We start from the raw sequence: 24,417 nt of genomic DNA on the forward strand, positions 1-24,417 counted from the left end.
GGTTAAGCGACTGCCTTCGGCTCAGGTCATGATCCTGGAGTCCAGGGATCGAGTCCCACATCAGGCTCCCTGCTGAGCAGGGAGTCTGCTTCTCCCTCTGACCCTCCCCCCTCTCATGTGCTCTCTCTCATTCTTTCTCTCAAATAAATAAATAAAATCTTTAAAAAAAAACAAAACAAAACAAAAGTGGGGTGGTGGTGGGAAGGGGAGGCACATAGGAATCTCTATCCATAGCAATTCTAAAATGCAGAAGAGCCGAGATTGGAAGTTCCTTGTTGAGGACTCAAGGCCCAGAAATAACTCCCCATGGTTCTTGGCTTCATCCTTTGGATGGTTGGTCCTTTTTCATAACATGTAGCAGAATTTCCTTAGCTATTTCCTTTACTAGCTATTTCCCCTAGTAAAAATTTGGGGATTTTTGTTTTATGGGGATTTTCAAAGGCCTCTTTTCATTTTATATTGTCTTTGCCCCTTCCTGTTGTTGTAGCTGGCTGTGTTTCTTCCCATAATTCTCGTATATCTTTGTGGATCTCTTGTGAATCTTATTGGGGTTCATTCCACTAGATACTAGTCATGCTCACAAATCCTTTGGGCAACTCCTCTACTTTGGGCTTCTGCTAAGATGTCTGGAGATAGTTCCTTAATCTTGGAAGGCCTGTTGTTTAAGAGGATCTGTGAAAGACATCCTTAGACTATATAGAGGGCCTTTTATCTGACTGCACGGTACTTTGAGGCACCATCTTTGATCTTGGAGGTCTTACAGCATTTACAGTTTCACCTTCAGCTTCACCTGGATAGTAGTCTCCTGGCAGTCCTCTAGATTAGATCTTTGCCTGGAAGATTTCTTAATTTAGTATTGTTTGCCAACTAGAGAAGCTGGGAATTTTCAAAACTAGTAAGTCTCAACTGTTCCATGTTTAATAGTCCTTTCTTTAGGACTCATTATAGGGTTGCTTCTTATATCTTTACAGTATAGCATTTGGCTTCCTCCAAAGTGAGTGATGCAAGACAGACAGCAAGGATGAGACCTCAATAACTTTTATGACCTAGACTCTGAAGTAACCCACCTTCACTTCCATTATATTCTTTTGTTAGAAGCAAGTGACTAAGTCTGGACCATACTCCAAGGGAGAGGAATTATGATCCAGCTTTTGAAGGAAGGCCTATCAAAGAATTTATGAACATATCTTGAAACAACCACAGGGCTCTCACAGAAGGTTTCCTAAAGACACAGAACGGTATCCGTAATCTGAATCTTATGGAAGTGCAGAAATCGAGCTTTGTTTAAGTACCTGAAAATTTGAAGTATTTGATTTTATACATCAGATTTTTTTTTTTCAAAGATTTTATTTATTTATTTGACAGAGACATAGTGAGAGAGGGAACACAAGCGGGGGGAGTGGGAGAGGGTGAAGCAGGCTTCCCGCTGATCAGGGTGCCCGATGCGAGGCTCAATCCCAGGACCCTGGGACCATGACTGGAGCCGAAGGCAGATGCTTAACGACTGAGCCACCCAGGCTCCCCCAGATGTTTGTTTTTAGCATTCTTTCCACCCTCCCGAATATGTTCTAGTTACAACATTTTGGTGAATATCTTACCAATTTTTATTTCATGCTTGTGTACAAACACACGTATATGTGGACATATGTATATACATATATATAAAAAAGAACCTCTTCAAATATTGTTTTGTAGCCTACATTTTCATGCTTTAACTCCTTTAGAATGAAAATAAGACACAAAGGGCAGAGCGATAGTACATTATAGAGATGAATTCTGGAACCTTTGACTAATAGAATTAGACTTTGCACTCTCCCGGCCTCATTTTGGTTAATTTGTAAAATTGAATCTGAGTCAAAAATGTGGTTATTAGCAAAAGTTATCATGTCTTAATTTTCTCACTGGCACTGTTTTATTTTTCTGTCTCATCTTATGCTGATTTTTTGGCCAAACTTCTGAAAAACTTTTTAAATAATGCACCCATCAATAAAGTAGTTGTGATTAGATAAACAAATCTATTGACCGGATTCATTTTTTTAATAAATTATAGATGAACACTTAACAAGCAATGAAAGTGAAGATGATGAGATTTTCCGAAGAAAAAGTAAAAAAACAAAAGGAAATGTTTTAGAATCCCCTGAGGTGAGTCATTTAATAATCACAATAATGTCATCATGTAAAGGCTTTTTTCTCCCCCACCATAAGTCTCTCTTTTTTTTTTTAACCTTTTATCTAATTATCTACTTTATCTAGGATCAGAAAAACAGTGAAGTTGATTCCCCACTTCATGCTGTAAAAAAGCGCAGGGTTCCTCCAAACAGAGTAAGTAGATAATAGATAATGTAGAGTAATTAAAATTCTTTTAGAGTAATTATTACAAGAAAAATACATGTATAGGTGAATGTAGGTATATATGATCTAATAGGTGTATGGTTAACACAAAAATAGTAAATCCTATGTGATTGGAATTTCTATTTCAAATTTATACTTCTTTAAAAACTATTTTAGTCAGTATGCTTTAGCAGTTCCCTAAATATCTACTCTATATCTACTGTGTAAGATGCTGGGGACACTACTATAAATATTATATCCTGGTACTGTCTTAAGTCACCTAAAATCTAATAGGAGAGACAGATAAGTAAACAGATAATTTCAATATAATTTTTATTTATTTATTTATTTATTTATTCAATATAATTTTTAATAAGTGATAAAAAATGATAAGCCCTTATCCTAGTCCTTGGGAGTTCTGGAAAGTTTCTTGAAGATAATAAATACCTTGGCTAAATCTTAAAGCATATGTGGCAGTGAGGCGAGGGAAAGCATTGCCAACAGAGCAAGCAGCTTAAAGAATGACACGAAGCGGGGAAATAGCATCTTTATTATTAGATGGTAAAGACAGAGTGCCAGGAAGTAAAATTGGAAAAACATCAGGGTCAGTTTTTGGAAGGTCTTATTCTTTCATTTCCTTACTGACTGGGTTTGAAAGAAGGAAAGGAAGGAGTTCAAGATGAGAGTCTGTTTCTTGGCTAGGGCTGTTTGGAATATGTGTCACAAATTTAGAGAAGATAAAAAGATGATAAATTCAGTGTTGAATATGTTTGAGTTTGAGGATTTTGTGGAATAGTGAAGTGCCAGTGTCTGGCAGGCATTGGTGACTATTTGAATCTGAAGTTTGGGTAGGCTAAGGATGTTCATTTGTTATCAGCTATAAGCTGATATGTGTAGGAAATGTTGAGATTAGGAAATCTTGTGTTTTTTAATTCTCTAATGTAATCTAGGATAAACTGCAAAATTAATAAAAATATGTAATCAATTCATACTCACTTTGTATACTCCTATAATACTTCACTAGAAAAATTGCTTTAACTTGCTACCTTAACTCGTCATAAATGAATTAAAATATTGATAATGCTGATGATCAATCCATTTTAAAGTAAAATTATTCCTGTTAATTGAAATTATTTTGGTAAATGTCTTATTCTTTTGATTGTTTTTATATTATTATTATTATTTTTAAAGATTTTATTTATTTATTTGAGAGAGAGAGAATGAGAGAGAGAGCACATGAGAGGAGGGAGGGTTAGAGGGAGAAGCAGGGAGCCCGATGGGGGACTCGATCCCGGGACTCCAGGATCATCACCTGAGCCGAAGGCAGTCGCTTAACCAACTGAGCCCTGTTTTTATATTATTTTGTAAGAGAGAAAGTGATAGGTTTCATTATCAAAATTTGTTACGGTTTTATTGGTTTCTTGGTTTGAAAGGACTCCTGTATGTTTGGACTGATTTTGATAGCTATATTTATAGGCTTAATTAATTTTTGTAAAGACCTTTAGGATCTTCTAGAGGAGGTAGTTAAACTAAAACAAGTTTTTATCAAATAAATTTGATATAATACTAAATTGAATGAATACTATACTAGTATTACTATATAACCTAATTTAGTGTTTTAGTTCTTAGTATCACCTAACTTTTAAATTCTTTTTTTTTTAAAGATTTTATTTATTAATTTGAGAGAGAGAGAAAGCGCACATGAGTGTGGGTGGGGGAGGGTGTTGGGCAGAGGGAGATGAAGAAGTGAGCCTGACCTGGGGCTTGATCCCAGGACCCTGAGATCATGACCTGAGCTGAAGGCAGATGCTTAACTGACTGAGTCACCCAGCCTCCCCTAACTTTTAAATTCGTAAGTATTATGTATTTTTAACATGGCTCTGAGTTGTGAGAGTACTTTACTTTTCTAAAAAAAAAAAATGTTAGGTCAACTATTTAAAAAGAAAAAATTGAAAATAAAACTAATAACCCATGAGAAATACATTAAAATACAATTTGATTATATTTTCTTATGCAAGAATTTTATTGAATTATTATAGTTAGAATTATCATCTAGTGATGAAAGTGAGAATTTTCACAAACGACATCCACAATTAGAAGACTTCAGGGATCAGAACAGGACTGCAAAAAGGGGCATGAAAGTCCGAAAGAGTCACCTTAAGGTAAACTTTTTTCATTTTCTTATTCATATATATATATATGTATATATATATATATATATATAATTTTGCATATATATTTATATTTAATATATGTTATATATTTATATATATGATTGTATATATAAAGTTATATATATTAATAAAAATTAGATTTTACGTAGGAGTAGATTTCTCACTATAATTTCTTCATAGAAAACAATTCAAAAATTCAAAATATTTTGACCCTAATTTTACTTGTTTTACTAAATGGAATTAAAATCTCAAGGTGATAGTTTTGTTTCTTTCTTGTTTTGAAACTATCTTTCTGTATTTTGTTATTTTAAATGACTAAATGAAGAAACTTTATTGAAAATTTAAGACTCAAATTGAAAAAATACAGAGACAGAAATCTTGAGTTTTAGAATATTTGCTTTTACAGTCATTACATCGTTTTTCTTATCTCTATGCAATAATCAAATCCTTAGTAAAGAAGTCTCAGCACCTTTTTTTTTTTTCTGAATAGTCTTTGTGGTGCAGTAGTTTTCCTGGCAAAATTAATTAGCCAGAAGACTCGGGAGACTTTATGCTTATTAAGAAATATTCAGCAAGCTGACATGCTGACATGTGCTGTATTTTCCTTATAATAGAATTATCAGAAATTTTAAATAGGTGTGCTACTTTGTCATTTCTTCTTGCAGTTTTCTTTTTCTTTTTTGTCTTAAAAGCATTGGCAAAAAAATCCATTTTACAGAACTATTTCCAGTTATTTAAGAAAGTAAGTGATTTCCTTAAGGTGTCTCCATGTTTTCTAATTTGTCACAGCTTGCAGCTAGGAGGTTTTTAGATGACGAAGCAGAACTCTCCCAACAAGAGGCAGAGTACATTTCATCAGATGAAAATGATGAGTCAGAAAATGAACAAGACTCCTCATTACTTGACTTCTTAAATGATGAAACTCAACTTTCACAGGCTATAAATGGTAAATGATATAATGATGCTTCTTTTTCTTTTAATTTTCAGTGCTTTTAATGTGGTTATATTTAGATATTTTAGTCAGTTTTTAAAGAACTTTACAAGGAAGTAAATTTGGTATGTGTGAAATATTTGGTCACTTTCATTCAAATTCTGTACTATTTGCTGTTTTTTTAGATTTGGTTGTTTATAGGCTTCTGCTAATTTGATCATTTCTCGCCAGAATGGTCTGGCTGGCTCAGTGGCAAATGTTCATTTAACAAGTGTAGTGACTACTGTGTGCTGGTACTCTGTAAGGTTCTTGAGAAAGCTGTATCAGTGAACAAAGTGGACAAAAATCTCTGCCCTTATGAAGCTAACATGTGAATGGAAAGAGACAAAGAATACACATAATAACTGAATTATTTAGTATGTTATAAGACAAACAATTTACAGAAAAATGAAAAAAATGAGTAAGATGAGGATTTGGAGTGGCAGGGGCTGGGGGTATTAATAATGGACAAGCAGTAATTTTAAATAAGGTAATTAGGGGCAGGTCTCATTGAGAAGGTGATATATGATCAAAGACTAGAAGGAGATGAGGACTTGAGCAATGCTGATTGTTAACAGCAGATGAGATACAAACCTAAATTTATTAAATTTGCCAAGTAAGGGAGATCTACTTTTGGAAAACGGTGTCTCCAAACAATGCCTGAGCAGATCTTATATATAATACATTAATTGCAGATGATTCAGATTGGCTGTAATAGAAATAGGGAAGATTCTGGTGTGCTTCTCAGTGTTCTAATCTTTCACAGGTCTTGCCATTTATTCTGCTCTTGTACTCTGTCATGATTTAAGACAACAGATTTTCCCAAGGGCTACTTTAAAGACAAAAGGTCTTAGAGACTAAGTTCTTGGTACTATGTCCTTGATACTGATATGATTTGCAGAATAAGAGTTCTTAGTATTATGCTCTTGATGTTCATGAACGGAGCGGCTTTTGGAGGTTTACAGTATAATCTTGTGGGGAATGTTGATGCAAAGACAACAACCAGTAGACAGGCCCCGAGGCAGGAACGTGCAGCATGTTCCAGAAACAGCTCTGTGACTGGAATTGAACGATGGAGCTGCGGAGTGGTAGGAAGTGAGATCAGAGAAGTAATGAGTAGCCAGCTCCTGGTCTGACTTATTGCAGCAGTATCACTTTAGCTTCCGTGTTGAGAATGGCCTGCAGGGGAGCAAAGGTGGGAGAAGAGACCATTTAGAAGGTTATTGCAGTAATCTAAGGAATGCTAGTGGTGTTTACCAACGTGGTAGCAGTGCGAATGTGAGAAAGATTGGATTCGGGATATTTACAGCTGACAGGATTTTCTGATGGATTTGAGAAAAAAAAGAGGAGTCAGTGGGTTTGAGCAACAGGAAAGACATAGTTGTTGTTGTCATCTGATATTGGGCAGGCTGCAGGTAGAGCCCTTAGGATGGAGAGAAGGGAGATCAGCAACTCCATTTTATTTTTTAAATTTTTTAAAAAGTTTTAAATTTTTTTTAGTAATCTCTACACCCAACGTGGGGCTCAAATTCATGACCCCAAGATCAAGAGTTGCATGCCCTTCTGACTGAGCCAGCCAGGTGCCCCTGAAACTCCATGTTAGATGTAGTGCATTCGAAATATGGAGGATTTCAGAGTTTTTTGTTTTCTCATTTATATGACATTTGGGAAAAGGTAGAACTATAGGGACAGCAAATAGGTTATTGTTTGTTGTAACGATACATTTGTCAAGACACAACTGTACAGTAAAGGAAGATGAATTTTACTGTATGTACATTATACAAAAAAAAATCTATGAAACAAAATTCTCTGAAAGCTCCTTGATTCTGAGTTCTTCTAAGAAACTAGAAGTAAGGGTCTCACTAAGTTTATAGGGATTTAGCATGAGTAGGAAGTAATCAGGTGGATATCTAGTAGTTGATAGCTATGCTATGGAATGGAGATAAAGGAAATATTATTCAAAGAAAAAATTATACACCTGGTTCCGAGCCCCATGGTCATTAAATTATCAATGTTATATCTGAAAATAACCTAAGTTAATTAATCACTCCAAAAAATGTAAGGGAAAATGGGAGACAAAATAAAATTGCTTTCTGATTATAACCTTAAAAAAAGGGGCAGACATCAATAAAAACTTACGCTTTTCCCAGTTTTCGCTTGACTGAAAATTATGAAACATACTTACTATTACCTGTGCCTTTTGATGTTTTTAACCATATGCTTTCTTTTTGCCTGAATTTCTTGTGTTTTATTCAGTATTTTCTATATATCAAGTACAGTCCTCAAGTTCTTCATATACATTTATTTTTCATGAAAAGGCACTGTCTTAAAACTCATTTTCAGAGGAGAGAGATAGCTAAGGTAGAGAGCTTAAATAAATTGTCACAATCATCCAACCAGCTGGTCTGATTTCAAAGGCGAACTAACTTTACATTTTTTAATAATTGTTTTTAGACTTGTTTCAATACATATTAAGTATTTTTTGTGTGAAATAATTCCACAAGGCTTGAATTATGTAAATTTGAGATAGGTCAAAGTTAAATACTTTACTAGTTTTCATTTAAATAATTTTGCTACTTGAAATTCTTATCTTTACACAGATTCTGAAATGAGAGCTATTTACATGAAATCTTTGCGCAGTCCATTGATGAGCAATCGGTATAAAATGGTCCGTAAGAAACATAACAACATAAATATTTTCTCACAGGTATGAACTATAGAAATATAGTAGAGAATTTCTTGATGAGAGTGTTGAAATGTGTTCCTGTTAATGAAGCCCCCATTGTTTCTAAAACTGGACTGTTAGAGTATTTGGGATAATTTCTGCCGAGTCAGGAAGGTGGACTTAATGCCTTTTATTCCTAATTTGATCAAATTATCCTATCTTCAATTTGAGCCAATTAGAATGTACTATTGAATTGTTTTCCAGTTAGAAGAATATTTAAAAGAAGTGAATAGAACTTCATCATAACTGTTAAATATTTAATTCTTGTATGTTCTCTTGTTTCTCTTGAAAATTATTTTTTATAAAGATGTTATATTCTAAAAATTATAGATTATTTTCCATTTATGGGCAACATTTTCACATTAGTCTTCTTTGTTTACAAATTGCCAATATTCAGCCTGGTAATACAGTCATTCATATCTCTATACTTCCATTGTGTTTGTTATGTAGCACTTATCCACATTGTTTATAAATTATTGTTTATTTTTCTGGCTACCTACAATGGACTATAAATTTTTAGAGGGTAAATCATTCTTTTTTTAAATCTCAGTCTCCCCCTTTTCTTTCATAAAGAATATAGTCAGTATATGTTGATTGAGTGCAAGTGACTGAATTGATAAAGTGAAATACTCATAAAGATCTCATGTACTTAAAAGAGTGTTAAATACATACTGATTTTATGAAAGAAATTTATAATATATAATGTATTTTTACTATAGATTCCTGAGCAAGATGAAACCTACTTAGAAGATAGTTTTTGTATTGATGAAGATGAGTCTTACAAAAGCCAGTCAAGTGAAGAAGAAGTGTGTGTTGATTTTAACATAACTGAAGATTGCTTTGCAAGTGGGAGTAAAAAATATAAAACCCGACATGCAGTAAAGCTAAAACAAATGGAGATGAGACAAAATTGTGCCCATTCAAAAAAGAAATTATCCAGAATTATTTTACCAGATGATTCAAGTGAGGAGGAAAACATTGTAAATGATAAAAAAGAATCCAGTATTATGGTTAACCCAAGTACTATTAATAAGAGCGAACAGCAGGACCATTGTTTGAATATAGTGCGTTTTGGGTCTTCATTGCAGTACAAGGACCATTCTGCTCCAGTTGTTAATCAGTCACTGAAGCAGAGACGACAGACACCACTTCATTTAAAGGATGCAGTTTCTGATGTCTCGGACTTCAAACCTCAGAGCTGTAATAAAATTGAAGCTACCTCACCGTCATTTCCTACTGTTGATTCACAGAAAAACTGTAGAAAATTTCCAGTTCATTTGAAGGTATGGATCAAATTATAGAAAAAGCCTTCATATGTTTACCAAAAGAGTTTTTTTGATGTTTTGCTTTTTTTTTTAAGTTTATTTATTTTTTTTTTAGTAATCTCTATACCCAGTGTGGGGCTTGAACTCACAAACCCAAAGTCTAGAGTCACATGCTCTTCCGACTGTGCCAGCCCGGTGCCCCTGTTGTTTTGCTTTCTTTTGTGTTTTGTGTTAAATAAGTCAAAGAAAAATTAGCAAGTGGTGAAATATATATTTTTTTTAAAGATTTTATTTATTTTTGAGAGAGATCACAAGTAGGCAGAGCGGCAGGCAGAGGGAGAGGGAGAAGCAGGCTCCCCGCTGAGCAGGGATCCCAAATTGGGACTCGATCCCAGGACCTGGGATCATGACCTGAGCTGAAGGCAGAGGCTTAACGACTGAGCCACCCAGGCGCCCCAGTGGTGAAATTCTTTAAACAAGAAAATAGCATGCTAAATTATATTGATAATTCATATAAGGATGCTTAGGTTTTAATTTTTTTAAGTGTGATAATAGTTTTCTTAATAAAACTCTGTAAGGAAACTTGCTAGTTTTATAAAAAGAATGTAGGAAAATGGGCTTCCTGCAAAATAAAGTTAGCAGAAATTACATGCTCAGAACTAGTTCCCCACAGATTAACTTTTCTTTCCCCTGCTTCAGATATGTAACTCTCTCTATTGGGGAGAGAAGTTTAGGGACTACTACCTGATTTCCTTCCTTTAAATTTCTCTCTTTTTAGAATGGCCAAATAGTCCAGTTTCTGGCTTCTCCCTGTCTTGTTATTGCTGAAATAATCCCTAAAGCCACTTTCAGTTTTTAAGAGTTTATAATTATAGTAGTTTTGTTAAAATAGGGGTTAAAGTTTCAGTAATTGGAATCTCTTAACTGTACATGACATTCCTTTCCTTGATTGTCATCTTGGAGAGAGACCTAGACCTAAACTTCTGTTTCTCTAAATATTTTATTCTGGGTGTTTCAGGCCATTCTGCCTTAGCAACATGCTCTTGTATCAGCACTGTAGCTCTTTGATGTTTCCAGTTTTTTTGGTTTTTGTTTTTAAAGATTTATTTATTTGAGAGAGAGAGAGAAAGAGAGGAGGGGCAGAGGAAGAGGGAAAGGGACAATCTTGGGCTCCATGCCCAGAGGAGGAGGGACAATCTTGGGCTCCATGCCCAGAGGAGGAGGGACAATCTTGGGCTCCATGCCCAGTGGAGTCCAACATGGGGCTCAATCCCACGACCCTGAGATCATGACCTGAGCTGAAATCAAGAGTCGGAGGCTTAACCAACTGAGCCACCTAGGCATCCGAATGTTTCCAGTTTTAAGTTGTCCCCAGGCTTTTTTGCACAAAGTTGTTTCTTCAAGGCATAATTAGAATAAAGGTGACTAGATCAAGTCTTGTAATAGATTGAAGAACTAGAGGCTAATTAATTTTCTGAGCCTCAGTATCCTTAGCTTAGTATAAGGATAATAATCCCAAGGGTCACGGTAGATATGCCCCTGGGTTTAAGATGGTTCAACTTTAATAATTTTTTGACATTATGATGGTGCAAAAGCAATATGCATTGTGTAGAAACCATACTTAAAATTTTGAATTTTGATCTTGTCCTGGGCCAGCAGCTTGCAGTTTGATACTCCCAGGTCATGCTGGCAGCTGCAGCTTCCAGTCAGTTACACAATTATGAACATAAACAACTGATACACTTGTAACTTTCTGTATGCATACAGCCATCCTGTTTTTCGCTTTCAGTACAGTATTCAATAAATTACATGAGATATTCAACACTTTTATTGTAAAATAGGCTTCGTATCAGATGGATTTTGCCCAGCAATAGGCCAGTGTAAGTATGCTGAGCAATTTAGGTGTATTAAATGCATTTTCCCCTTAATGATCTTTTCAATTTTTAAAAATTTTTTAATTAACATATAATGTATTTTTTGTTTCAGGGGTACAGCTCTGTGATTCATTAGTCTTACACAATTCACAATGTTCACCATAGCACATATGCTCCCCAATGTCCATCACCCAGCCACCCCATCCCTCCCACCCCCTCCACTCCAGCAACCCTCAGTTTGTTTACTGAGATTAAGAGTCTCTTATGGTTTGTCTCCCTCTCTGGTTTCCTCTTGTTTCATTTTTCCCTCCCTTCCCCTATGATCCTCTGTCTTGTTTCTCAAATTCCTCATATCAGTGAGATCATATGATACTTGTCTTTCTCTGATTGACTTATTTCACTTAGCATAATACCCTCTAGTTCCATCCATGTCATTGCAAATGGCAAGATTTCGGTTTTTTTGATGGCTGCATAATACTCCATTGTATATATATACCACATCTTCTTTATCCATCTGTCAATGGACATCTTGGCTCTTTCCATAGTTTGGCTATTGTGGACATTGCTGCTATAAACATTGGGGTGCACATGTCCCTTCAGATCACTACATTTGTTATCTTTGGGGTAAATACCCAGTAGTGCAATTCCTGGGTCGTAGGGTAGCTCTATTTTCAACTTTTTGAGGAACCTCCATACTGTTTTCCAGAGTGGCTGCACCAGCTTGCATTCCCACCAACAGTGTAGGAGGGTTCCCCTTTCTCCGCATCCTTGCCAACATCTGTCGTTTCCTGACTTGTTAATTTTAGCCATTCTGACTGGTGTGAGGTGGTATCTCATTGAGGTTTTGATTTGTATTTCCCTGATGCCGAGTGATGTTGAGCACTTTTTCATGTGTCTGTTGGCCATTTGGATGTCTTCTTTGCAGAAATGTCTGTTCATGTCTTCTGCCCATTTCTTGATTGATCTTTTCAACTTATGATGGGTTTATTGAGAGGTAATCCTATCATCATACATTGAGAAAGATCTGTATATGCACAGTCCTCTGAAAATCAGAAGCACTAGCTACATTTCTACATTGGCATGCTCTAACTAAAAAATGGTTACATCTAGTAATACTTTGAGGACTGTGAAAAAGGATAAATAGATTTTTACAGAAATGTGTTTTAAATTTTCTTCTGTTACTTATACTACATTCCAGTGTAGTATGATTCTTCTCACTTGAAGTTAGGAGGGGTAAGAACATGAGGTAATTTTTTTTTATGGTGGGTTTTGCCTTGGGAAGAGGTAACTTTTTTATACAGTCAATATTTTTCTTTACAGTTTCTGAACTTCAGTATCATATTTAGGAAGCCATTTTCTACTTCAAAATAACTAAGTATTCCCAATGTTCTCTTTTGGTTCTTTAGTGCAGTTTTTTTGAAATTGAATACTGAATTATTTTGAAGATTACTTCTCAGTGATCAGGACTTCCATCTTTAGCTTAGGATGTAGAAAACTGGAAAGAACATTGTTCCCATCCTAGTCACAACAACAACAAAAAGCCAGATAATCCACAGAATCATGGTTTTACTTGAAACTATTATGGAGCTGAGGTTGTAGGGAAACCAATGAGCCTCATTTCTAAGGAAAGACAAGTGTCTCCAATGAGAGACCAGTTGATTTGGGACAGTCACTGGGCACTATATAATTCGGTAAGAAGAATTCAGCTGAAAATTGCAAAAGGCAATGAACTAGCATGAGAGTTTAGAACCCTTGGGAGTTGTAGACAGGAATTCATAACCCCTCATGGGCTAGTCTCCATAGAATCAATCAGGTGTTCACAGGAAGGACTGAGCATCAGAGAAAGCCTCCTTGCTGATGCCACGCATTGGGGGAAGTGACCAGCAGTTACTGTGGAAGAGGCAGCAAACCCCATCTGGTTCCTTCTCCATTTCCCCTATAGAACAAAAAGGTTTAAGCTGCTGGGGATGAGTAGCCAACCTTATAGTTACACCTCAGAGCCTAGGTGAAGATCCTTTGCAGATGGAGGAAGGCAAAAAGAAAAAAACTGTTCTATATCTAAGGGAGGGCAGGATCACTGAAAAGATCCTATTTCTGAGACAGGGACACAAGTCCTGCTCAGGCTGAAGCAGGAAAGTAGAAGTGCCCCCCACCCTGCTGCCGCCATGCCACCTTCATGTATCTAACGTTCCCTCCAGCCAGGCTGGCAAGCACCAAGTAACAAATGAAAGCAATCAACTGCTGAGAGGGACAAGAGTGTGAAGAGAGAAGCTCTCTGAGGTGCAGGCTCACAGAGAAGAGCTAAAGCTGAGAGACCGTTTAGAGGAATCATCTGAAAAACCCTGTCCCCACCCTAAATACAGAGTAACACTATGGGAGTTTGAAGCATCTGATTGTACCTAGGGTAATCATAGCAATAAGAAAACCGGGACACCTGTGTGGTTCAGTCAGTTAAGCGTCTGCCTTCAGCTCAGGTCATGATCCTAGGATCCTGGGATCGAGTCCCACATCGGACTCCCTGCTCAGCAGGGAGTCTGCTTCTCCCTCTGCCTGCCGCTCCCCCTGTTTGTGTGCACGTGCTCTCTCCCCGACAAAAAAAAAAAAACAAAACAAAACCCTAAACTCATTTTGACTAGATTGGTTAAACCCCACACACTAAAGGCCTAACCTTCCCCCCCCCCCAAAGGCATACTTATTTCTAGGCCATTTACCTTAATTACTACTGTCTTACACAAGATGTTTGGCTTTCAACCAAAAGTTACAACATATATAGAAGGAAGAAAAAAACATTTTCAAGAACCAGATTCAGGTATGACTCAGATGCTAGAAATACCAGACAGGGATTTTAAAATAACCTTGATTAATATGTTAAAGGTTCTAGTGGAAAAGTAAAACAAACATGCATGAACAGAAAGAGACCATCATTCCAGAAATGGAAAATATAAAGAACAAGAAAGTGGAAATTCTAGAAATGGAAAGCATGGTAAGAGTGATGAAGAATATCTTTAATGAGCCCATCAGTAGACTCAAACACAATAATGGAATGAGCCAACAAACTTAAAGCTAGGCCAATAGAAATTAACCCAGTATGAAACACAAAAAAAGGGTGAAAAAGAAAAACAGCATGGAGCATCCAAGAGCTGTGGGACTGGTATCCAATAGTCTAAGATACACATAACTGGAATTAAGGAAAAGAACAGGTTAGAAGATATATTTGAACAGGCAACGGCTGAGAATTTTTTTTTTTTTAAAGATTTTATTTATTTGACAGAGAGAGACACAGCGAGAGAGGGAACACAAGCAGGGGGTAGTGGGAGAGGGAGAAGCAGGCTCCCCGCTGAGCAGAGAGCCCAATGTGGGGCTCGATCCCAGGATCCTGGGATCATGACCTAAGCCAAAGGCAGGCGTTTAACTACTGAGCTACCCAGGTGCCCCGAGAATTTTCCAAAATTAATTGGCAAATGAGTATCTGAGTCTGTTTTCAGTTCTTTTTGGTATAGACCCGGAGTGGAATTACTGGGTCATATAGTAATTCTGTGTTTAACTTTTGAGGAATCGCCAAACTGTGTTTCACATTGGCCGAACTATTTTACATTCCCAACAGCAATGTATGTTCCAGTTTTTTCACATTCTGACAACATTTATTTTACTGTTTTGTTTTGTTTTTCATTATAGCCATCCTACTAGGTGTGAAGTGGTAGCTTGGTCCTTCATGTATATAGTCACTTTGATCATATGGAAGGAAGAAAAAATAGTTAAAAAGAGGAAATAGTAATATTAGGAAAATCAACTTCAGGTGTTAGAAGTTTATGGCACTAATATATATTTAACCTGATTGTTATCAATATTTTCCACCTTTTCAGGTTGGTAGTACACTGGAGGATTCAAGAACTTCAGTGGCAAACTGTTCCAATTCAAAACCACATTTGGCTAGCGCACATGCTTCTCTTAGACTTCCACAGGAAGGCCAAAGAACTTGTATTCTTGTAGATAGTTGTGAAATCACTTCTGGATCCGAAGTAATTTCTTCCCTAAGAGCAATTCATGGCTTACAAGTAGAGGTTTGTCCTCTTAATGGTTGTGATTACATTGTGAGTAACCGCATGGTGGTGGAAAGGAGGTCTCAATCTGAGATGTTAAATAGTATCAATAAGAACAAACTCATTGACCAGATCCAGTACCTACAGACCATGTTTGAAAGAATATGTGTGATTGTGGAGAAGGACAGAGAGAAAACAGGTTTGTATTTTTAAATGTTTTTGTTTATAAGGCTGTAAAGGAACTCAACTATTATTTAGTTCACTCTTCTACTGTCAGGATGTGGAAAACTCTTAAAATACAAATACCTGCCTCAAAAATGTCACTTTATGTTTATATAAAGCCATAATGTTTTTCATTAGTCATTGTGTTTATTTTATGCTGCTATTCTTATTAGCTTCATAAATAGGTTTCTTTATTTCTGGATTTTTTTAGTCATTGTGTTTAAATGCAGTTTGACAGTTTAAAGGGTGAGAAATTGAAGGCAAGTGAACCAGTCATGCCTTTTTTCAGGAGCTCCAGAAAGGATAGGACCTTAAGGCAGTAGTGGGCAAAAGGAGGAGGATTTAGGGGAATTAGGACACAGGATTAGCAGTAGTTGGTGGAAGGAGGCAAGAATTACTGTAATCGATTAGACTGATTTCTTTCACTGGGCAGCTAGTTAGGTAGTGGTGCTTCTTATTGAAATTATGAGTATCAGAGAAGAGCAGATTTGAGACATAAGGGTGTTCAGCTGAATATTCGGGAGTTCTTATTAGGGAGCTGAAATGGGTGCATACGAGCTTCAATTAGGGAATTTCTTTGGGTGATACTTAATTGTAGGGGGAGCCCTGAGAATGATAGAAAAGGTCATGGAATATGGAATCAGAAGACACACTGAATTCTGGTGTCACAATAGCTATGTGATGTTGCATTGACAAATCACTCCCTCTGAGGGGTTAATAATATACTTGTCTTATTCATCTTGTGATATTATGAGGACTAAGTGAAATCATGCAGGCAAAAGCCAGTATGGAAGAACTCAAGAATTATGCAGTCGCACAGTATATAGTAAAAGGAAATAATGTAGTTTATATAAAATATTGAGTTGGTAATTGAGTATTGTACCTTTTTTTTTTTTTAAAGATTTTTATTTATTTGACAGAGAGAGACAGCGAGAGAGGGAACACAAGCAGGGGGAGTGAGAGAGGGAGAAGCAGGCTTCCCGCGGAGCAGGGAGCCCGATGGGGGCTCGATCCCAGGACCTTGGGATCATGACCTGAGCCGAAGGCAGACGCTTAACGACTGAGCCTCCCAGGTGCCCCTAGCATTGTACCTTTTTATCCTCATGCTGTCACTGGTAAACTATGCGGCCTTGGATAAGTCACTCTTTCAGTAGCCAAGTTTTTTTTTTCTTTCTCCCTCCCCCACCCCCCCACAAGTGAGGACTTCAGATTAAGTGATCTCTTGGGTCCTTTTAATGCTAAAATTCTATAATTTCCTCTTTACCAACATATCCTTTATATAAAGGAAATAGATTTAGAATAAAAGGAAAGTAACATGGCAAAAGTTACAGGAAAAAAAAAGTTATGGAAAAAGTTTTGTTTTGTTTTTCCATAATGAAAAGTGCCCCCAAAAGAATGGAGGATAGAATATGAAAAGAAATGAATGGGAAAGGTTAGGGAAGTAATAGGCAAGAATTAAAGATGACATTAAAATGGGTGTGCAGTGTTTTGAGTTACTCTTGGAATAAATATATAAGATTTTATATCAGTTAAGCCAATACTTGAGCTATTCATCAGTGCTAGCATTATAAAGAATTTTAGAGATAAGTAATATGGTGTTGGTCTTCAGGAATGAATTAGCTAGGAATATAAGCTCTCTCCTGCCGACTCATCTTCCTGTTTAATTCCAATTGAAGACACTCATAAAGATAATTTTTCCTATTTTATCTCCCAGATACTTGAGAATCACTTTAAATCTTTAGTTGAGGCTTTCTCGTTAGCAGAACATGGCACTAGTTTGCTTAATGGTTGTAAATCTTGGGATTTTAATAATATATAGTATTAATAATTCTACTTAACGTAAGTTACTAAGGTTTGCATTTTCCTAAATGTGAAATATTTAGGAGACACATCCAGGATGTTTAGGAGAACAAAGAGCTATGACAACTTGCTGACTACCTTAATTGGTGCTGGAATCCGAATTCTTTTCAGTTCCTGCCAAGAAGAAACTGCAGATTTGCTAAAGGAACTGTCTTTAGTAGAACAAAGAAAGAATGTTGGTATTCATGTTCCGACAGTGGTGAACAGAAGTAAATGTGAGGCACTTCAGTTTTATCTGAGTATTCCCAATGTAAGTTATATAACTGCATTAAATATGTGTCACCGGTTTTCTTCTGTGAAAAAGATGACTAACAGGTACGTCTGTTTTAATATTTTTAGATGGTTACTTTTAAATGATTCTTAGAAGTATTTCACAGAAATTTAATTTTTTTAAAAATAAAGATGTATAGCACCTGTTAAGATTATCTCATTTAGTAAAGACTTCTTGCTTGCCAGTATGTTACAGCCTCTGCATGCAGGTGCGGATCTTAATGGGGGGTAAAAAGAGGCACTGCCTTTAGGGAGCTTAGAGTCCTCTGGGAGCTGGACAGACAGCTCTTATATTTGAGCTTGCATTCTAACATTCCTGGGCTGTTTAGTTCTGGAACTAGACAAATGTGACAGTGTAAATTTTACTAGTTTTTGTCTATTGCTTGAAAAGGAAGATTTCAGAAAATAGGTTATTTTAATTAAAATAACCTGTGTAAGATATTGAAATTATTATTATATATGACTTTAAATATAGAGAATGTTTTATTTAAACTCGTGCTAAGGACATATTAACTCTTTTACGTTTGGTAGTCTTTAAGCAAGTAAGAATATTAAATTGTACAAGTCAAAAGTTCTACTAATTTATTTTTCAGCTCACCTCAAGAAATCTCCATATATGCACAAGTAACTCGTCAGAAGGCTGAGGAAATATATAGATATATTCACTATGTATTTGACATGCAAATGTTACCAGATGGTCTTAACCAAGGTAGACTACAATCTGATGCATGATCATACTGCTCAGGTGAGGTTATGAAAGAACTCTGGCAATACTAAATGTACTTCAATAATCACTCCTGTGGTTTGTTATGATCAGTTTAAAATATGTAAAAGAATATTTTCCTATTTTATATTGTGTACATTTATATTTATATAGATTATAAATTATTTTAAAAGAAAACCTGATGTTCAGTCATCATTTTGATTAGATTATGAAATTTATTTTTTATTGAATAAAAAAAGGTTTACTGAAGTTGCTATTAAGAAGGTAAAAGGTCGAGTTAGAGATGTATTTTAGAAATTTTCCAGAGATTATAGTACTGTACTTGCCATTTGTTAGCATAATAGGTTGAGGTGTCTGACTGCTGCCAACTTAATGGTCATAAATAATTTTTCTATATATAAATGATAGTATCATCTAGAATATTTTAAATGTCCTGAGTCTACATACATATTGTGTAAGATGTGAATGGTTCATGAGTAACTAGGAGAGATGAAAATTTAACGGAGTATGATTATCTTACCAGAAGTGTCCCAATCAAGTATAGTCAAATCCTGCTAGTATGAATTCCAACCTACACTGCTTTTTTTGTTGTTGAAATATATTCAAAGTGTAATATTGGCTTAGACCTGGAAAATTGGTTAGTATAGATAAGCTGTTGAATGTGGACTTCATTGTGCCCATAATAGTCTGTCTGTGATGCTATTACTATTTTAAGATGTCTCCATGTTACCAGATGTCTCCATCTGCAACATCTGAGGCCCTCCTAGTCAGTCTGGTGCTAATGCAGCCTTTAACTATTGATCCCCCCCTCATTTAGAGTCCTTTATTCACTGAAGGGTATTTGAACCAACCTCACAGTAGAGTTCTCCTTGCCTTACACCAGGCAGGGACTTCAGAGTTCATCTAATTCAAATTGCTTTTCTCTTTTCTCATCAGGTAGAAGTGAGGCCCACAAACAAGTGACTTATTCAAGTTTACTGGGAAATCTAGAACCAGAATCCAGGAACTAGATACAGTTATTTTCACTAAAAAATTACTCTTAATTGTGAACTTAGCTTCTTTGTGGTAGTATAAATTCTTAATTCTTCTGAGAGCAGATTTCATAGTTCTGCTGTTCAATAATTCTGTCAAAGTCAGAGAGAAGTATTGGCTCATGTGCAGTTACCGATTTATTTATCTCTCAGGCTCAAATTTACCCTTTAGTATCTTGCTTTGCTATAATGGACTGGATTTTTTGAACATTTCTCCCTACAGTGGGCATGATTTAAGCTTTGTCAGTAGAAGGAAGAAAGGGGCTTCTTTCTGGTTCCAGTGTGCTGTTCTGCTGCTTTTTGCTTACATGGTGTCAGCGATGCATGTGGGTGGGGACATTTGGTCCCTACCTGGGTGCCAAAAGCATGCAGTTCCTTAACTTCACATTGACCTGGGCTGATGACCACCTTGGAGCATCTCCCATGCAGATACCAATGTGCTCAAATTCTTTGTGTCCAACCACCAGACAGAATATTTTATAAATTAACATGCTGTGAGAGACTTAACCTAGAGGATTTCATTTATTTATGCTTCTGTGTATGGAGCTCTATCCATATTTAAGCTGCAGTAGCCTTCTTTATACTCTCATTGGTAGCACTTAACTATCAGCCCTATTGATTATTAATCCATCTTTGAGGCCACTTTTAAGACTCCTTTGGAGGTTACTTTAAGCCATACTAGCTTATCTTATGACCTGATGGAAAGAAATGGTATTAAGCAGGTACCTGGCAGCTGAGATACAATAAAGTAGACTAGGAGGGACACTGAAGGAGTTCCAACAGGACACAGGGAATATGGGGGCGGGGAAGGGGGTGAGGCCACAGTTTTTGGTGTTGTCTGTGCAATATCAAAATTATCTTTTTGTTTCCCATTATGGAATTTAAGTACCTTCTAACTCCTTAAAAACACTATCCATTAACATTAAACAGCATGGTATTATACCAAATATTGGCAACTTAAGTTATACAACAGTATTTCACTCTAAAATAATCCCTTCATTTGTTCCATCCTACGTCTAAAATCTTTGTGGCAGGAACAATTATGAACTCAGTCTAATATCTCATCAATATTCTTTTTAAATCTTGTGTTTCCATAAATTCTATAGTTATATAACTGCTGATTATTACTGACTAAATTCTTAAGAAACAAGAAAAGTGTATTTTTTTTTTTAAAAGATTTTATTTATTTATTTATTTATTTGACAGAGAGAGACACAGTGAGAGGGAACACAAGCAAGGGAAGTGAGAGAGGGAGAAGCAGGCTTCCCGCGGAGCAGGGAGCCCGACGCGGGGCTCGATCCCAGGACCCCGGGATCACGACCTGAGCCGAAGGCAGACGCTTAACGACTGAGCCACCCAGGTGCCCCGAAAAATGTATTTTTTACTAAAAGTTCTGATATTTTTTGAGGCAACAAGCTGAACCAGTAACAAAGTGCATATTTGTTTACTTTCTATGATCCAGTAATCAAACAAGAACCAAAATAGAAATATTATAAAAGCAAACCAAGTTTATTTGAACAGTCTAACTGGAGAGAAAGGGTAAGTCGATATATACTATAACCACAGGAAAAATAGTCTATGTCAAATTTCAAAACAGAGTGGCAGAATAAGCTAAAAAAAGGTTTATTTCTAAAGGAGCTATCTGAAAGGAAAATAATGTTTACCGTGACATGGCATATTAACTTGACTCCTTACAATGGTAGATCAACTACTTGAATGTTTGTCTAATCCACTTTTTAATATTGAGACCAAATGTAAACTATGTCTGCATATGTAAATATGATGTAATGCAACAAAATTTGTTCTCTGATTCTACCTAATAAAATACTGAAAAAGCAATAAATTTATATAGGTTTCATAGATATGCCAATCACAAGTTTTAAGAAAAAAATCAGGAGAAAGAGTGTCAGATAGTTTCAACAACATGTAATTTAAACATTAGATCAATTCTGGCTTGTATACCAAGTGGTAACAAATGCTTTTCATGAATTCAGTAGCCAGCAGTAACAATCTACTTTTCATTCTCCCTCCCCTATCCCTTAAGGGTAGCAACATTTTCTTGGAAGCTTTTAAAAAATCTGTTTGGAACATGATTTTCTTAAAGTAAACAGACTTGGATGCTTAAGAGACTTACCTAGAATATTTTAATATTGCAAAACCCAGAAATTTACAAGTATCTATACAAGCAAAACAATTTTCCTTATACTTTAGTAAGCTGCAGCAATGAGGAATATTTACAGAATGATGTTTTACTTTGAATACAAACTCCTAAAACCTTTGAGAAGGAATCCACAGTTTCATATGAAGGTACATTTTAAGGAAAATATGTGTATTCCAAAAGAAGATACAAAAATCTTCTTGATAAAAATCCTGGAAATATTTTCTCATTTTTACTATGTAGAATCAGAGTTTGAAAAATAATCATCTTTCTCTTCTTCATCTAAAGACTCCATAGCATTAGTGAAAAGTTTTCCAATACCAGAGTTTTCTCCTAATTCTGTAAAGAGAAGTTTAATAAAAAAAGATTAATATACTTCTAAAAGCAATTTCAATGAAATTGAAAAGAACTGAGAAACTGAATAGTAGGTCTGCCCATCTGAGAGCAATTAATTTTAGTACCATGTTAATAAGAGACTATCTTGTAATAGATTAAGCTACAAAAGAAAAATTACCTTTGTTAAACAGGGTTTTTTTTCTTGATGTTGGAGTTTTTTCATCAGTTTCAACCTGCAAGAAAGTTCATGTTAATAGCTAAATAGTACCTCCTGTGAATTCTGCCTCAAACATAGACAAAAGAAGCATGCTTCATCCCAAGTATCTTGAACACATGCCTATAATGATACCTAATCACATTATAATTATCTGTGAAATGTCTAATTCTCTTTTAAGTTGAATTTATCTAGGGCAAGAGCACTTATTCAAAGTTGTTTCCCATTGCTGGAAAACATGACTATAAGAAAATATTACAAACTAATGCTGCAGAGGTGAAAGGAGAGTCTATGGGCCTCTGACAGTTGCCAAAATCTAAGTACTTATTCCAGTCCATTACACTAGCAAAATTTAAATTCTTGTCTAAAATGGTAATTTATATGACAAATTTTAAGTGTATAATATCTGCTTATTACATCAATGATTTTTAAACTTTTGGCCATGGCTGGCTACCTTTAAAAAATGAAAAGGAATAGAATAGAAAATATGACAGGGTATATCCACTGTACTAAGGGTAAATATAGTTCAAACTTTTGAGATACAAACTCATGTTCAGGTTGTGACATAAATGTATTGTTTCTTGTGAAGTGAGTCAAAAACACTATTCTATCATTTAGCTCTCAAAATCATTCAGTGGCATCAAACCAGTATCACGATTCCCATGTCAACGATAACCATACATGAATAAAAGGAGATTAGAAAGCCCAAATAGCTTGTTTTATTATAAAGCTGGTATGGGGAGTCAGGTCTTGAAATCAGAATTTTTAACACTAAATCCTTTGCTCTTTCTATCCTCACACATTAGCTACAAAATATTAGTCTATGAAAAAAATAGGACTAAATCACAAGGATATTATAGTTTGGTAGACTGCTGCTGACATTATGACTCATTAAGAAAAACAGAAGTCCAGTAGTGGTTAGGATGATGTCAGAAATACAAAGAAATAAAAATTCTTAATAGGAAGGGTCCTTATGGATCTATATCCATGTGAACTTTTCATCACTGCGCAGAGAACAGACTGAGTGGATTAGAATCTTGCTACTACTCAGCAACATAGGCATTATCACCTGAAGCCTGTTAAAAATGCAGAAATCTCAAATCTACTGGATCAGAATCTGTTTAACAAGATCCCTAGGTGACTCCTATCCACATTCAAGTTTGTGAAACAATTGTCAAAACAACCCAACTTTTCACTGGCAAAATAGAGACTAGAAGCCAATGAAGTCTTTCTCACTATGTTGATTCCAGGTCCTTTGCAACAAACCAAAATTTCATTCTCCAGTCCCAGAAATGTGGGACTGGAGAAAGGGAAGCTAAGAATCACTGAGTCTGTCTACACCCTCAATTTTGGAGATTTCTTTTAAAGAATTTAGTCTCCAGGCTGATTTTAAGTATCTGCCATTTCCTGTGGATAAATGAAACCCACAGAGATTGGATGTGATTATGTAATCCCAATGTTTAGTTTAGAAACTCTCTGAGAAGAATTATACTCTAGCAAGTGTGCAATATAAATATTTCAACATGGGTGAGGGAGGAAGAGATTGCCATAATCTGGTCAGAAGGAATATACAATCAGGAGATAAGGTGGTCCTCCACTGTACCTCCATAAATTATTATTCTCTAAGATTAACTATTTACTTTTAGGGCAAGAACTTTTACATAACTTATAACTTCCACAATTTGCCATATATTATAGTTATTCAATAGATGTGATGAATAAATGAAGAATAAATAAACTTACTGTTTTTTTCTTGATATTGCCCCAGACAATGCCACCTTTACTTTTATGGGTTTTTTGCATACGAAAAACATATTTATCACAATCATTCCTGTTTGAATACAAAATTTTAAGTCAAAATTAACTACCATACTTCTATCCACAGCTTGAATAGCAATTGACAAAATTAATTTAAAATGTGTTTTGATCTTTAAAAAGTATTATTTTCTGGGAAAAAGTATATTTTCTGGGAAGTATATATATATATTTTTGGGGGAATAAAAAAACTGTTGGGACTACATCAAAATAAACAGCTTCTGCACAGGGAAGAAAACAATCAACAAAATTAAAAGGCAACCTATGGAATGGGAGAAGATATTTGCAAATGAAATAACTGGTAAAGGGTCAGTATCCAAAATAAAGAACTTACACAACTCAACACCCAAAAAAGAAATAATCCAATTAAAAAACAGGCAGAAGACATGAACAGACAGTTCCTCAAAG

The 24,417-nt window shown here is 35.6% G+C and overlaps 2 protein-coding genes across 6 annotated transcripts in view; one reads left to right on the top strand and one right to left on the bottom strand.

Annotated features, from left to right (window-relative positions):
* The window catches only part of FANCM (FA complementation group M), a 67,060-nt gene extending 46,329 nt beyond the window's left edge, over nucleotides 1-20,731 (top strand). For both annotated transcript variants that reach the window (XM_032405025.1, XM_032405026.1), the window contains 10 exons: nucleotides 2,051-2,142; nucleotides 2,254-2,322; nucleotides 4,371-4,493; nucleotides 5,295-5,451; nucleotides 8,076-8,182; nucleotides 8,920-9,483; nucleotides 15,203-15,578; nucleotides 17,485-17,776; nucleotides 18,325-18,476; nucleotides 20,693-20,731. In XM_032405025.1, coding sequence (XP_032260916.1) covers nucleotides 2,051-2,142; nucleotides 2,254-2,322; nucleotides 4,371-4,493; nucleotides 5,295-5,451; nucleotides 8,076-8,182; nucleotides 8,920-9,483; nucleotides 15,203-15,578; nucleotides 17,485-17,776; nucleotides 18,325-18,463 — 1,919 coding nt within the window. In that variant the 3' untranslated portion in view covers nucleotides 18,464-18,476; nucleotides 20,693-20,731. The remainder of the gene's footprint in view (nucleotides 1-2,050; nucleotides 2,143-2,253; nucleotides 2,323-4,370; nucleotides 4,494-5,294; nucleotides 5,452-8,075; nucleotides 8,183-8,919; nucleotides 9,484-15,202; nucleotides 15,579-17,484; nucleotides 17,777-18,324; nucleotides 18,477-20,692) is intronic.
* Nucleotides 20,732-20,813: 82 nt separating this feature from the next.
* MIS18BP1 (MIS18 binding protein 1) overlaps nucleotides 20,814-24,417 on the bottom strand; it is a 47,102-nt gene continuing 43,498 nt past the window's right edge. For 2 of the 4 annotated variants that reach the window (XM_032405030.1, XM_032405027.1), the window contains 3 exons: nucleotides 23,938-24,025; nucleotides 22,159-22,213; nucleotides 20,814-21,983 (listed from right to left, as the gene is read on the bottom strand). In XM_032405030.1, coding sequence (XP_032260921.1) covers nucleotides 21,880-21,983; nucleotides 22,159-22,213; nucleotides 23,938-24,025 — 247 coding nt within the window. In that variant the 3' untranslated portion in view covers nucleotides 20,814-21,879. Of the gene's footprint in view, nucleotides 22,214-23,937; nucleotides 24,026-24,417 lie in introns of those variants that run through there. The other 2 variants (XM_032405028.1, XM_032405029.1) reach the window with 2 other exon arrangements.

The sequence above is a fragment of the Phoca vitulina genome, unplaced genomic scaffold (genome assembly GCF_004348235.1).
Source record: "Phoca vitulina isolate PV1807 unplaced genomic scaffold, GSC_HSeal_1.0 scaffold7, whole genome shotgun sequence".
In the NCBI taxonomy this organism is placed as follows: domain Eukaryota; kingdom Metazoa; phylum Chordata; class Mammalia; order Carnivora; family Phocidae; genus Phoca; species Phoca vitulina.